The following is a 16,136-nucleotide window of genomic DNA, read 5'->3' as shown; positions in this document are numbered from 1 at the left end:
TTCCCTATTAAATTTATATACCCATCATATAATGCTACCCTGCCATACATAGCTATCCCCTTACGCTTTATGAACCACAATTTCCCTGTAGGGAAAAGGGGAAATGTGACTGCAAGTGCTGTACTCTTGTGGCTAACTCTGCCTAAAATTACATCACTACAGTGCCATCAAAAGATACAAAAAACTGTACCTGTCATACCTAGCTGGCCACTTACCTTCTGTGAACCCTAATTTCTCTTTAACAGTAAACAAGTGGAAATGTAGGATAAGTCGGGGACTCTTGTTGCTACCCCCCACACTAAATTTTTTTCACTCTTACCTCTTCTTTGAACTACAATTTCTGATACTTTGTGCAGACTGCTGTCTGTTCCCCTGAGAACAGAACCTCACTTTCTCCCCTGTGACAGCTGATCCCTAAATTGATGGTTGGCATAGAAACAAAAATTAATGATAAAGCTTCAGTGTAGACAGCTTTTTTTCCATATCAGCTCTTACAGGTTTTTCCCTCAGGTGTAGACTTTCTCTCCCTCCCTGCTGACTCTGTACAGAAAGTGAGAGGTGCAGGAGAATGCAGACAGCAGTATTAACTTTACAGGAGCTCTAACCCTGCAATATATTGCATTTTGATTTTGGTTTGAGTATGCTTTAACCACCTGGGCGGTTACCCCAAGCCTGGATCAAGGTAAGAAAACTTGCTGAAAGCGTTTACCCCTAACCTGGTAGCTAAAAATAGAAACAAGAGTTACAGTGCAATCTGATTGTCGTACAGCATTGTGTGTTTTAAACTTTATTATATTCAGGATATCTACTAGACCCTTGTTTGGACATATTTCGGTAAGTTACAGGTCTACAATATAAAAGAGAAAAAATTCATAAAAAACAGTGTACCGCTTTTGGTACAAAAATCCAGACAGTGAAACGCCCAGGAGGTTAAGAACATCCGTTCACCGTGTACTTGTTCACCGTCTCTCTTCTGTAAAATAATTTACTAATTGTTCTGAATAAAATTAAAAATGAATTTGTATTTATTTAGATTGAACGTGAATATAAAGTACAGAAAGCCTTATTTGCAGTTGGATTCCCAGTGGCAAAGCCTTTACTCTACTGCAATGATGTGACAGTGATTGGAACTGAATTCTATCTGATGGCACATGTGGAGGTCAGCCAAGTCACACAAATATTATATCCTATTAAAGATTGTGTGTTAAGAACATGACTGCTTTTTGTGTATTATAGAAAATGTTGTATTGTTTGTGATGTGACGTGCTACAATATATATACATATGATAAAAAAAGCCTTTACAATCAAACATGGTAATAAACACAGAAATAGCAGATGATAATAATATACTAATACAACACAAAAATAGTTGCCTCAGCCTCTGGGTAGTCCCAAACTACAAAGATAGCAACAACTTTGTCAAGCATGACAGATAAATGATGTTCTGTTCTTCGCTTTTTCAGTCTCATATATGAATATATAAGATGAACATGTATGATAAATTAGTTCTTGATTCCACAAAGTGATTTTTTTTTTTTATTTTTACTAAATTTCAATTTCACAAGAATAATTTTTTTTCCTTTTACAGGGTCGTAGTTTACAAGATCGCGGTCTCTTAGATGCCAACCCTGCAGAGAGATCAGCGATGTATGTGGCTCTCGCTGAAACACTCGCCAGGCTCCATTCACTTGACATACATAAACTAAACCTTACAGGGTATGGCAAAGGGGAAGGATACTGCCAGAAACAGGTGAGGAGAGATTACTTTTATGTACACTGTAATGGCTTCTTCACACTGTCACCCACTGTTCATGCATTATATGCGAGTTGCACATTCATTTTAAATGACAAACTTGGTTTAACGCACACATACAGTGTGTTAAGCTACTGTTTCTACTGCATTTCCCATTTTTGCAAAGGGGCCTATCACGGAGTAATATTAAACACTTTCCTTCCTCCCATTCTGGTCCAGTCTGTAGTCAATCCAGGACCAGCAGCCATGTTTTTAGAATAAACTTGGCCACTAGTACAAGTACCTGTCCATTTTCCAGAACCTTGACTGAGAGTTGTCATAATGTACTGGCTTACCTTTTTTCTTTTATTAATTATTTCAATAATTCAGGTAATCACATGGAAGAAGCAGTATGACCAAGCTGCACACACTGATATACCAGAAATGAAGCAGTTAGCCGACTGGCTTTTAAATAATTTGCCAAGCAATGACAATGAAGAGTGCCTTATTCATGGAGATTTCCACAGTGGCAATATCGTATTCCATCCCACAGAGGTAAAAAAAACAATATATATTCATATTTTGGATCTGATTATGTAAAGAAAAAAACATGCAAACTATGTGTTTTAAATAAAAAAAAAAACGTTTCCACCTTCCAGCTCAATGTCATAACATTGATAATATATTAATAATCCACCCAACATTACTTGTAGTAAATGGAGACCAATACAGCACATAGTCTAGTGTCAGGACTTGTTCACACCAAAGCAGATGCATTAATAAATGCGGTGTGTTGCACCATGCTGCACAGCATATTTTATTTGTGTTTAACTTATTCATTGAACTTGTATGGCATTGCTATGTGCTTTACAGTAGAGCAACAGAGTTCCATTACAGTACATCAACACCCTCTTTGCAAAATTGCAACTTCCCCTTTTTTATTTTTGTTTTTGGTACCACATTGGTCTGAACTTTTGGTGAAAATCTAAACTTTCCTTATTTTATCCAAACCTAAATTGTAAACTCTAAAGGTAACATTTTTTTCTATATTATTTTTCACGTGCTGTTTTCATTATGCTTTATAGGCAGGTTGTGTCTAGATATTATCTGTTTTGTGAATATATAAGTAAATAGAAATGTTGGCATATAGGAAACTAGTTCATTATAAAAAAAGTTACACATGGTCAACCGTGTTTAATTAGTTCTTAGTATAGATTGCACACATTTATTGTTGGTTATTGGTTTTCTAGCATTAATGTTTAAAAGTCAACATTGCTGTCTTTAGGCTCGTGTGATAGCTGTCCTTGATTGGGAACTGTCCACCATTGGACATCCTATGTCAGACTTCGCTTACTTTGCAGTAAAATACTTTTGGCCTAAAAAAGTACGGCTAGAGGGATTTGGTACTGGTAAAATCTTCACTGATATTGAAGGTAAGGACTGAGGTAACTGTAATGACAGAAGTATGTGGGATGGCATTGCTGACCTCCTTTTTAAAAAGACAGTTGCCTTGCTGACTATGGAGAAAACATTTTAAATCATGGATTTTGAAAACTAAGGGGTTTTTTAATTTGAAGTTTTCTTTTCCATAACGTAATTGGTGGACACAGTCAGTCAAGGTTCTACTGATGAGTACCCTGGGATACCTCTCACCTCTGGAAGCTTGGACAATTGCCAAATCAAAGGCCAAATGCCTCCCTAGTGGCTTTAACCCTGCATATGCTGACAAGTGTAGATGTAGCAATCAGTAAGCAGATGGTAGCAACAGAAAATCTTTTAATAATAGCAACTGGCCATTAACTTAAAAATTCTGCCCTCCCCAATCAACACATGAAGAATAAATTGGGTACATACGTTCTTTAGGACTCATTCTCACAGGTGCTTTTGTGTTTCCATGCACAAAGATGCTTGTTATGCAACATGCATGTCAGAAATTGGTGCGCTGGATAACATTAACGGTATCCCAGATGAACCTTATCTGCTAACTACAGCCCAATGCAAAAGCTCAGGATAAGCTGCATTTTGGTGTGGTATGTTGTACTGCATATTCACATGGCAACACACATGCATTTTGAAAAAAGCAATGCACACCCGTAGTGGTAATGGACCATTTCCCATATATGTACATTACTAGATTGTAAACTCTTCGGGGCAGGGTCCTCTCCTCCTGTATCACTGTCTGTATTAGTCTGTAATTTGCAATCCCTATTTAATGTACAGCGCTGCATAATATGTTGGCGCTATATAAATCCTGTTTAATAATAATAATAATAATAATAATAATAAATTCTCTTATGTAGAGCTGCACAAGCCAGTTTTTGTATTATGCTCACAATGCTAAGGTGGAACTAAACCCAGTTTATTGATCAGGCTGAGATGACGTAACTCCTGCACAGGCTGGTGGTCATTTAGTTCGGGTAACCACAGGGGAATCCAGGATGTGTCGGGTATCCCGCCACTCAATGCTTAGCTGCCCCTGCCCCTTTCTGACGTAAAACCCTGCCTGGTAGCAAAAGTTGAGCTTTTTGCTCTTGCTTGTGCCTTGTTACCAGAAATTCTTCCATGTTGGACAGGCGAAAATACCTGATGACAGAAATGTATTTAAACCATTTTTCAATTAAAATACACATACTTGTGTCATGACTTATTGACTGTATTTCTAAAAAAACGCCCCAATTTTCTTTATTTGTTAGGAATTCCAGTCTTTGAAGACTTGAGGAGCATTTATAGTCGATGTCGAGGTGTGGAGTTATCAGTGCATAACTGGAACTTTTTTCTTGCACTTAGCTTTTTTAAGGTTGCTGCATTACTACAGGTAATGGTGATCTCTAGAATAAATGAAACCCTTAATTCTCTAAAAACCTGAACTAATTTTCTTGATGAGTCATTTTACTTTACTTGACTTGGTTGTCATTTTGACATGTGTATCTTGTGTGCCTTCCATAATTGCTTTACCTGTAATTATTGACTAAAATGATAATGAATGGGGTGTTCGTTACGAGACCACAAGGTGTTGTATTGAATGCTGTGACTGACAGAAGAGGCTTTTATTTTTTTTTAATTCTTTATTGAGTTCTCATTCGAATATAGGTCATGCTTATAGGATTTAACATCTGCATAGGCAGATTTCCAAAAATTCAGTCATGAAATAACTGAGATTATAGTCACCATGTCCTGAGATTAAACCTATGATAACCAACCATTGCTGTAAAAGTGCTTTGATGTGTGGCTTTCAGCAACCTCACTATACTTGGAAGTTTAGTAACTTGGTTAAGTGGTTACAGAAAATCCTGATCACATTATTTAGCAGAAAAGCGAATCTTTAGTTAATTTATGCCTGAAGACAATATGTTGCCTATAGACAGCCCTGTTGTATGCATTAAAAAGTAAAATGCTGTATATTTGTCCTTGAGTACAGAGCTACCTAATGGTGGTTCTAGTCTACAAAATCACAAAATGTCAGCAAAGTAAATTGTTGGAGACCTTTAAACCAAGCATTTGAAAAACAAATTCATAGGCAGAGTTTACCTTAAACTGCATGTGAGAACCAAGAGATTCAGAGTAATAACTGAAATGAAATGCAGAACAAAACTTTTTATTTTAAATGTCTTAAATGTCTTAAATTAGTTCATTTGCTCTCTTCTCCTCAGCTTCACTTTTGTTCTTTTATTGTGTCAGAAAAAAAACGTTAATGAGCAATACATAGACCAAAAAGGAAAGGCTGGACAATTACATAACAAACTAGGCATTTATATTTAATTTCAAAAGCCCATATATGTGGTATATTACTGTATACTTTTTTCCCTAAATGTAAACTGTTTAAATTTTAAAAACTTTAAGTTTAATTTGGTTTACACAATAGCATTTAACAACCAACTACGAAAAAAGGGTTTAATAATGTACATATACCTCTTTATCAGGAACACATTTTATATGTCTATAATACAGAAATAGTGTCATTTCTGTGTATGCTTAGCAATACACAAAAACTTTTCACGTACATAATATCATAATTTTGAAAACCACAACAATTGCTTAATACACAACAATTACATAATAGCTCCAACAATTTATATTAGACAATCCGGTGAAGTTCTCTCAAAAAAAACGCCAACATAACAAAAAGGCCCATGGAAGCAGATTCAACCTTAAGTGTAAACTTATACAGATACCATGCCCAAATTAATTAATAAAAAATTGTAAATAAATTCCAATTCATTATTTTACTTCCAATAACAGAATATTGCAATTTTTCTATTAAATGTGCCTCATCCACAAAAGAATGATGAAATAATCAAGATAACATCTATTTATCAACATAGTGCCCCTGATTCATCAATGAAATCCGCGCTCGCTGGAAGCGCGAACGTACGCGCGGCCATCGATCGCGGTTTACCGCGGTCCGGACTCGAGTATGCGCGTACACTCGCCTCACTACCAGCCGGATTCCAGCCTTCACAATAGGGAGCGCGAATCTGCCAATTAAGGCGATTAGATTTCAGCTGCGCGATTTCGCTAATACGAATGCGCGACCGATAATCCGATTCTGCTTGATGAATCAGGGGCAGTGTCTTTACAAACAAATTCTTCATTTTCACTGGTATAAGGTATTAGGTATAAAATTGATTGAGGTTTGAGGAGATTCATGTATTGTATTGTAGTATATAACTTTATATGTGCATGGCAATAAATATATGAAAAACGAAAATTATATATATATATAAAAAAAAAACTCTCAAAAAAGCTTGTCACAAAGCAAACTCTAAGACACATACGAGTAACCATTTTACCATTCATAATTCCATAAACATGTTCATAGATAGGACTCCTACATTGTCTCTTGGTTTTTCCTATGTACAAAGCACTGCACCCACATCATGTTGTGTTACAGTTTACTTTACATTTGAAGTTTAGGTCTGGGAACTCGTAAAGTTAATAAATTATTGTAAAATTTATTTCCGATAAGTAAACTGTTCCACAGGTTAAGGTGTTTATAATATTAGGGTCTGTCATTAGAAAGGGTCAGAATTTCTTGCAAATAGATCTAATCTGTTTGTGTTGTTAAAAAGTGATTAACCTTTATTTCCATTCTACTTTTTGGAACATTTATTTGACCAAAAAAAAAAAACGTTTGTGTTAGCGTTTACTTTGTGATAAGCTTTTTTGATCATTTTTTTTTTTTTTGCTGTAGCTTTGCTCCAGTAGTGTCTGTTGTAATTCTTTTGCTACTACTTTATAATTCTCCTCATTTGAACAGTTTAAATACTGGAGTAAGGGATACTCTTCTTTAGAGGCATAGGCCGAGCACTTCAGGCAGACAAGATAGTGTTACCTGCAGTTGGTTTTCTGTACAGATTAGATGACGTGAAATTAGAGTTTACTTTAATCTCAATATCTAAAAAGAGGAATTTGCATTTAAATCATACTGCATAGTAAATTTTAAATTGTGTTTATTTTTAACTTTTCCAGAAATTCCAGAAGTTCTGCCTCTGTTTTGCTCCAAATCATCGGCACGTCATTAATATAACTTCGCCACAACAATATGTGACGAATGTATACTAAAAAAGCCTCATCTAAAAAAATCTCTTTCCCACCCCCCAAGTAAAGGTTGACATAGGTAGGGGCATAAATGGTCCCCATCGCCACACCCTACACCTATTACATGATGGGATATAGGAAAATAGGGCTAAGATTAATCTTTTGTCTTTCTGTATTGTTTGACTCCCTTTGCTTAGAAAGTTACTGATGGTTTCTATCCTCTTCTTGAATACTTGAACATAGAGCTTCTATATCAATTGCCACAAGGGCTGATTTATGTGGGAAATTTAAGTTCTCAATCACTTTTATTGTCTCTGGTGTATCTTTAAGGAAGGAGGGTAATCCTAGTACCAATGGTTTTAAATATTGGTTTACCAGTTGACTTGCATTCTAGGAAATGCTTCCAATCCTTGATACTATTGGGCGTCCCGGGGGTTCCATCAAATTGTTATGCACCTTAGGAAGTGCATAAACAGTAGGTAAGATTTTTTTTTTTTAAGATTGAATATAATTCAGGCATAATATATGTATATGTGCACACTTGAGGATGGATTTGTTTCCATGGGCAATTTTGTTATGCCCTTTGGCCATTCTTTGAGAGAACTTCACCGGATTGTCTATTTTGAATTGTTACTAAGTTAATTATGTCTATTATGAAAAGTTACTATTTAATTAACTGTTGTGGTTTTTTATAATTATGATAATATGTACGTGAAAAGTTTTCATGTATTGCTCAGCATTCAGAAATGACACTGTACTATATTACAGGTCTCATAAAATATGTTCATGATGAAGCGGTAACTGCAAAACGCATTGAACTAAAACAACTAATTTATTGAGACCACTACGAAAAAAGGGTTTGCTTGTTAATTATAAACTGTTGTTAAACTTTTTATCTTTGTATAAGAAATTATGTTTTTATCTAAAATATGTGGATGAATAATTATTCAATGCCTTAAAAGTCCTGTTGGTTGTTATATGCAATTGTGTTGTCTAATTTTGAGATGTGGCATCAAGGAAAATTCCAGTTGGGGAAACAAATTGTTTAATATGGTTTAGTCTCATAACTGGAGAATACTGATATTCATTTGTTTAGCTTCTTAGATAAATGTTTTGTTATTTAGAGTATTCATGCAAGATTTCTTCATGGGAATTCCAACGAGGAGGATAGCATCCTATTTCTTGATGTGGCTAAACCTCTGGCTGAACATGGACTCAGATTAGCTAAACAGTATGATTTCTTTTTGTATTACTGAACACTGAACACTGTGGACTGTATAGTATTTATTATGTAAAAAGTACTCTGGAGGTAAAACCCTATGATCAAAATAGTCTACCATCCTAAATTTCTGACCAGCCTGCACAATAATAAAGTGATTTCCTATTAGCAGAATACAGAGTATTCCAGACCACCTGAATAATAAAAAAAAAATCTAAATTTCCTTTATCAAAGGTTGAGTGTCACAATTTAGGAACTTTCAACTTTTGTAAGCTTAAATGCAAAGCCCCTGAACATAGTATTATCACTAAGGTTGCCTGGATGCCTGGCGGACCCCTAAGAGTATGTTCTAAAGGACAAAAATGTAAACAAAAATGCTAGACTCTCTCAGTGAGTTATTCATTGAAATCCTGACAGTGATGTTTGTATCTCAGTGAATGAGGTTTAACCAAGGTCCAATAAAAACAATGCAAGACTCATTTTATTCAGCAGCTGGGCAGAGCTCCAATGATCCTATCAATCTCATTACTGGACCCTGCGAAAATCAATATTGGTTAAAAAATATTAGTATATTTTTTCTACTATGTTGTGTATCAATTTCCAGTCTTGCTGAGTTAGGGGTATGTACCCCTGTTCTCATTGCTCTTGATTGAGGAAATAAATATCTGATGTCAGCCTAGTGCAATACAGTTCCGCAGTGGAACGTATCACATTTAATGCTAATGGGTGAAATTGTAATGCTAATCAAGTGATCTAAACGTGTTTTGTCTCCTACACCTGAAACTTATACCTTGTTTTATATACTAAAAGCCTCTCACCCCCCACGGTAAATTTGGTGACAATACTGCGTTCACAGGCTTTGCAAAAAACTTAAAAGTTCAGTGTCTGGTCATTGGAAACAGCTATTCTTTAGACTATACTTTAGCATTTAATTAGAAAAAACATGTATTTATTTTAAATTTTTGCTATGTTTGCATTTTGTAATTTAGTTTATGAACAGTGTTTTCCAACATGTTGCGCTTTGATATTATTTTAGAGAACACACAATAGTAGAGTTATCTGAATATCCTGGTGAACCGTTCTTGGTTAGCGCCAAAGGACAGAGGGTTTTACAGAACGTAAAACATTTTATGAAACAGCACATTTTTCCGGCACAGGAGGTAGGAGCTCAGTAAATACACTATATGTATTCATGCATTTAGTATCAGTATTATCATTTTACTTTACCTTACTATTTTCAGAGAAGAGTGGAGGAGGGGGTCACAGATTATTTGGATGGCATGAGTGTATATTTTGAATAAAATACAGATTGAGGACTGTAGCATGCAGTAACCCTAGTTTCTAACCCTAGCTCACCACCTTTTTATCTCTTAGAGATACCAGTGGTAATTTCTGTACTTGAGAGCATTGCCACCTGTAATCACTGACTATAAAATTTTTGCATTGCAAAGAATGCCGCAATAGGAATGATTGACCAACTATTACAGCAAATTGAAATAATCCTTCTAAAAGAGGATAGCAGAGCTGGGTATTGCCACTGTATCTCTTGTTTAAATTTTTTTTTTAGATATAAGAGGTTAGTGGATGCTTCAGCCTACTGGGGCTACCAGTCTCTAAAATGACAGTCTAAAATAATATGTCACTACTGTCCCTTGCAAACATCTGTTATAAGTAAAATATATGCTAAAATGTTTGTGGACACTTGATCATTACACATATATAAGTTTGTTGGACATCCCATTCTAAAACCATTGGCCTTGAATATAGTTGACATTCAAAAGGAGGTGCGCCAGATTTTTGAAAATTACGGATTTTTGAAAGTTATACTCACCACCACACACAGGCCAGTCTTCCTTCCTGACATCTGGCACAGTTCCAGGGAGCACGCAGCAGGGAGGTCTCAACATGTATTTAGTGTAGCAAGCAACATCCAACAGTTATTTCTGCAGAACAGCGCCATCAAAACATCAGTGGCCAAACAGTGTACTGCAGTCCCTGTATTGACATTGCACTCCGAAATTCATGCCGGAAAACTGAAGGAACCAGATTATTGATGGCCGGATTTTTGATTGTCAACTGTATGTCTGCATGCTGTAGTAATACCAGTACCTTTCAATAGAAATACCTCAACTAACTTAGAGGGTTGTCCACATATTACTTTGGCTTTTTATTATACTTTGGCCTTTTTTTTAAATTTGGTTGGCCTGACTCATGAGAAGTATAATGTATGTACACATTGTTTTATGTACACTTTATTGTATTTAGCAAATTGATTTTATTTTTCTATTTTAGGAGTTTGTAGAGTTTTATATTAAAAATGAAAACTCTCCATTGAGATGGGAGAAGCCTGCCATCTTAGAAAAGCTCAAGGTACATTACAGCTGGTATTTCTTGTTTCAAATTTAGTGCAGACCTTCATGATGTGGTAACCCCATGTTGTTTGATAATCATTAGGCTTCCTTAGTTTTGCATAAAAACATATTATATGTTTATTACAATAGCAAAACATATTTGTTTGCATCTATATCATTGTTAATTCAGAACTATAAATGGTGTAATCTCAGCAGAGACCAGGATTGCTGCCATAGCTTTTTAAGAAGTTTGCTGTTACCAAGAGACAAGATATTGAACATCTGCCCCTTTTCAAATTTACCAAACCAGGCAACTGCCTACAAAAATTTCCTTACCCAGTGTCGACCTTATAATGAGGAGCTCATTGGGACTGGGTGTATTATGGTATTGTCTATTTCTGTTCCTCAGATCTTCTGGTGCCTGTGATAGACCACCTTCAAACCTCCTACTGAGAATACTGTACATCATCCTGAACTTCATATACTTCCATCCTGCACCATAATGTCAGTGCAAGTGACTCCTGATTAGTCAAATTATCCCATGCCCCTTTACATTATTATGTTATACCTCCAAATTTCCTAGAAACAATCACAAAAGTGCCTTTTATAAATGTTTTTAACATAAAAGTTGTCTTTAGTGCATCACTGGTAGTGTTGATGTTCGAATTCGGGTTGTCCTTATATTCGACCTGAATATGGCAGTTCGAATTCGGATAGACCCGACCCGAAAAACACGGGGTTCTACTGCAAAAATTTGTGAAGAAAAAAGTTTTTTAAAAAATAATCCTAAATGAATTTAATTTGTATGTGTTTTATTTTAACTTATTTTTTTTACAAGTTATCCGACAATGACATTATGAATCATAATGTTATTGTGGGATTCCCGGACCGTGGGAACTTTGCAGTTACAGTTAATTGAAAGCAGGTGCCTTCAATTAGCTGTAACCGCAGGCAATACCAGGGCAATAGAGGTTGAATGGAGATACGTATCTCCATTCATCACCTCTACTGGTCTGTGATTGGCTGAGAAATAGGAAACCCTGATGGCAGCTCAAACATCATCAGGATTTCCCTTTCCTCAGCCAATCAGGGAGCAGAGCAAGCCCTAGAGGAACTGTGACATGTATTACAGATACAGAACACATGTCAGAGCTCCTCTAGGGCTCCTCTAGGGCCTCAGGCAAGCTGCATACACACATCCAATAATTATCGTTAGAAACGACCCCGAACGACTGATGAACAACCGATTGGCCAAAAAAAAGTGACCAAGGAGGCCGACGAACGAGGATTGTCGTTGGAAATTAACGACCACCACGGTGGATCTGATTTGCAGATGATCTTTTACTATCTATCGTGTGTACAGTCGTTCAGTGATCATGCATGTTTCTGTGGTACACTTTCTCCTTTACATGTCCCTCCCTGCATCATCCAAACGATTGTATCTAGTGGATTATATTTGAACGATCATATTGTTACAGCATGTACAGAATTGTGCACAATATGATTGTTCAAGTATAATCGATTGTTCAAGTATAATCTTGCATAATGGTTGATTGGTCGTAATCGTTCGTTTTCTAACAATAATTATTGGAAGTGTGTACCTAGTTTTAGCCTAATATTGATGTGACAGGTGCTCTTTAATCTTCATGTGAAGTACAGGGGTATGTAATAGTGTTATGTATCTTTTTATGTATCCTTTTATAATGTATCTTTTTAAATCTGTTTGGAGACTATAGAAGCTCTACACAGTGCTAAAAAAAACCCGAATTTTTCCTCCCATTGACTTTAATGGTGTTCGACTTTGACATTCGACCACTCCAATAATTTTGCTCTATTCGAGCGAATAGCTGACAAATCGAAAAGTGAGCTATTCAACCAACACTAATCACTGGAAGCCTCTATAATATTCTGTTGGTATTTTCAGTATAAGATGTTTTTTCTGTGGATGGGGGAATCTTGCAATCCTCCCTAGTGTGATTTGTGTTCTTCATTCAGTTTTGGTCCTCAAACATGTAACAGCTACAATATTGCAATACTACTTTTATTTGTTATCATTAGTTTTTCTTTTAATGGTTTTATATGCTATGAATGAACACCCAGAAAATGTCCACAAGGCATTTCTTTAGTATTGTTTGTAATATTCCTAACTGTTTGCTTTGGCTGGCCCAGGCTTTGTTCTGTATCACATAAGCTTTAACACTTTATACATTTTGTTAAGCTATCTAGGTATTGAGCAGCTTTAAAAAGTGTAAACCCTTAGGTTAATATTATATGTATATAAATGCAAAATTCTATTCCTAAGTGGCAGTAACTCTTGCTGTAGTTATAGAATAAATAGTATAAAATTTAAAAATTGAAAATAGAAAACTACTTGGGACATAAACTGTCATTTACTTCTATGAGATTGTGATGACCAAAATCATGCATGAAACTAATTGTGTATTGAGTGATATTCTTTAGCTCAAATGCAAAAATGGTAATTTTTCAGGTGAAAGCATGTTATGCAGCATGTGAGACACCTTAAAGCTGTCTTCTCCATAGAATAACTAATATTTGACAGGTGGATGGTAGCTATTCTGATACAAATACTGAATATTTTTTCATCCCTGTTGTGCAATGTTGTGTCAGTATCATACACTTGTTTTAATATGTTTCTAGGATTTAGCTCAAACTGAAGGCTTATGGAACCTGTTCCTTCCATCTTTAAGTGGTCTAAGCCAGACTGACTATGCCTTCATTGCAGAGGAAACAGGAAAATGTTTCTTTGCCCCAGAAGTTTTTAATTGCCAAGCACCAGGTATACATTATGCAACCAGTAGGATAAGTCTACTTTTACTGAAATAATTGGTTTTAGTCAAATGTGGAAATGTATGATACAGACTTTCATTTTTCTGTGTTTTTATATTTGTACACAATATGAAGTCTTAATCATGTTACCTTTGTAAATGCATGGTGTACGTCCTTGCCAAGATCAGAATAATATATATTTTAAGGTATATTTAACCCTTGTATGACCAGTGTTTTTTAATGCATTTTCTGTAGCATTTTTCTGGGATTCTGTTGCAAAGGTAAATCTGTACACTTTGGATGGTATAACTAATTTATTACATGGAACAAGCAACACTAATATAATGGCTGATGTCAGTAAAGTTATACAGCCTTTTATTACTCAATGGGTAGGTTCGTGTCAATTCAACACTAATTTAATACTTTTTCACAATATATGTGCAGAATATGATATTTTTTGAGTTACTTGTTGGTATTATGTCTAAGGCAAATTTTAGCTAGTTAACTGGTTTTTAAGATTACAGCCTTCCAAAACTTTCAAAATGTCCCTGAAATCACATTAACCAGTTTTATGCAATGTGGTAGCCCACAGCTTCCAAATGAGAATAAGGTAGGTCTATCTTTAAAACTTTTTATGGGTTTTTATACGATAAACTATGCAATGGGGCTTTTCTAAAAAAGAATTCCAACACTAGACTTACACTTATTTATAGCTACCATGTAAAATTTTGAGATCTTAAAGGGAACAGGAAGTACAGCTAAAAAAATATTAAACATGATCACTCTGTGCTCAATTAATTGTTCACAAATCGGATGCCTACATTTGTAAACACTGACGTTATGAATTGAATCTAACTCCTAACTCCCAGTTTCCCATCCCAGCATTTATAGAGCTCCAACATATAGGCAGCACTGTACATTAAATAGGTGTTTCAAATGACAGATGGATACAGACAATGACACAGGATGAGGAGAGATCCCTGACCAGAAGAGCTTACAGTCTAAGAGGTGGGGGAACCAGCACACAATATGGGTTATGAGTGGGTTATACTGTATTTTCTAAATAAAAACATCCTTTGATGTGAGCCACAGCACATCTGTAGACTTGAGATAAAGAAAATATGGGGATAGTCCTGATGGATAAAAAATAAATGTTTGCAATACTTAAAGGCTCTAGCTCATAAACACTGAACTTGGAAAACACAAATTCAGTCCGATTGGTACTAAATGACCAAAATCTTGGAGGGAAGTCTAAAAAGTTGTCTTGATTTGATATGAAATGCCCCCAAGGGATATTTTTTTCTGCTAATGTGTAGGTGAATAATTTGTTTCATACTTTCAGACTTTGGTATTTAAAAGTTATTTTAACTGTCAACTGCAGATACAGACGTCATGGAGTTGCTTCACATGTATGGTACTGAGGATCAGAAAAAAAAGTGGCTGGAACCTCTTCTTGCTGGGGAAATTCAGTCTTGTTTCTGCATGGCAGGTATGGACGCTTTATTGTGCAAGATATGTCCAGCCTTCTCCTATATTATTCATATCCTCTTTGCAGATGCTTACAAAATGAAGTATTTTTATATACCTGCTACCTGTTTTTCATTGACACCAATGGGCAGGCAGGTTTTCTTAAAACATTTATTCAGTAGTTAACTTGATATGCAGGGATTTCTATTTGTTTATGTAGACTAATAGTAATGGGTACAATGCAATAAAAGTAAATCTATTAGATTCAGGTCCCCTCCCCATGTAAAAAAATATTTGTATGATAAATAAAATAAAAAAACAGAACATTCAAGTAAGGAAAAGGGTTAGTTTATATCCTACTATCATCTGCGCTGCCGGATGCCATTATGTATGTGGCAATATTCCAATAGAACGATGAGTAGCCCGTATCTTGCTAGATGACACTACAGTCCAGTGCAAGAGTTCCTTCTCATAAGATTTTGGCTGCTCTGCATTCTCTTTGGCATGAGTGGGACATCTGAATGAGACCTGGATCTAATAATCCCATGCATTTTACTTCAAGGCCCACTTTAAGCTTGTTCTATTGTTGTCCTTGGTCGCTTACCTTTAATAATTGATACAGGGTCTTGGGTCATTTGCCCATTCTTGTTATTATGTAAATTATAGGCATTAAATGCAATTATTTGTTCATACCTCTAAACATATAAATTATGTGTTGTTATATAAAACCACCTGAATACACAGATATGTTGTGCTAATACTGGTTTTAGTAATAAAAAAAAAAAACATACAGAACATCCTACAGGGATTTCTTGTGTTCCATCATTTGTAACAGTGAAAGTGTGACCCACATTTACTTTATTATTGTGTTTAAAAAATATCCAGTTTTATACTTTCCTAGTTTAGAGGAACCAGACGATCTAAACTGGGTTGGAAATTGATTTAAAATGCTTTTTAACTAGAACTTTGATTGAATTATAAATGTGTGGTTACATAAAGATAAAAAAATGTTGAAACCATGAGTTGCAGATTGCTGCCATG

At 35.5% G+C, this 16,136-nt stretch overlaps 1 protein-coding gene across 1 annotated transcript in view; it reads left to right on the top strand.

The window, feature by feature from the left end:
• Window positions 1–16,136, top strand: part of LOC140331343 (acyl-CoA dehydrogenase family member 11-like) — a 43,783-nt gene that overhangs the window by 2,847 nt on the left and 24,800 nt on the right. The window contains exons 3-12 of the mRNA XM_072412300.1: window positions 1,034–1,159; window positions 1,590–1,751; window positions 2,124–2,288; window positions 3,019–3,166; window positions 4,427–4,548; window positions 8,396–8,502; window positions 9,527–9,650; window positions 10,783–10,860; window positions 13,500–13,638; window positions 15,010–15,117. Coding sequence (XP_072268401.1) covers window positions 1,034–1,159; window positions 1,590–1,751; window positions 2,124–2,288; window positions 3,019–3,166; window positions 4,427–4,548; window positions 8,396–8,502; window positions 9,527–9,650; window positions 10,783–10,860; window positions 13,500–13,638; window positions 15,010–15,117 — 1,279 coding nt within the window. The remainder of the gene's footprint in view (window positions 1–1,033; window positions 1,160–1,589; window positions 1,752–2,123; window positions 2,289–3,018; window positions 3,167–4,426; window positions 4,549–8,395; window positions 8,503–9,526; window positions 9,651–10,782; window positions 10,861–13,499; window positions 13,639–15,009; window positions 15,118–16,136) is intronic.

Source organism: Pyxicephalus adspersus, chromosome 5 (genome assembly GCF_032062135.1).
Source record: "Pyxicephalus adspersus chromosome 5, UCB_Pads_2.0, whole genome shotgun sequence".
In the NCBI taxonomy this organism is placed as follows: Eukaryota; Metazoa; Chordata; class Amphibia; order Anura; family Pyxicephalidae; genus Pyxicephalus; species Pyxicephalus adspersus.
The sequence above is the reverse complement of the archived record's forward strand: the minus strand, read 5'-3'. Positions and strand labels throughout refer to the sequence as shown.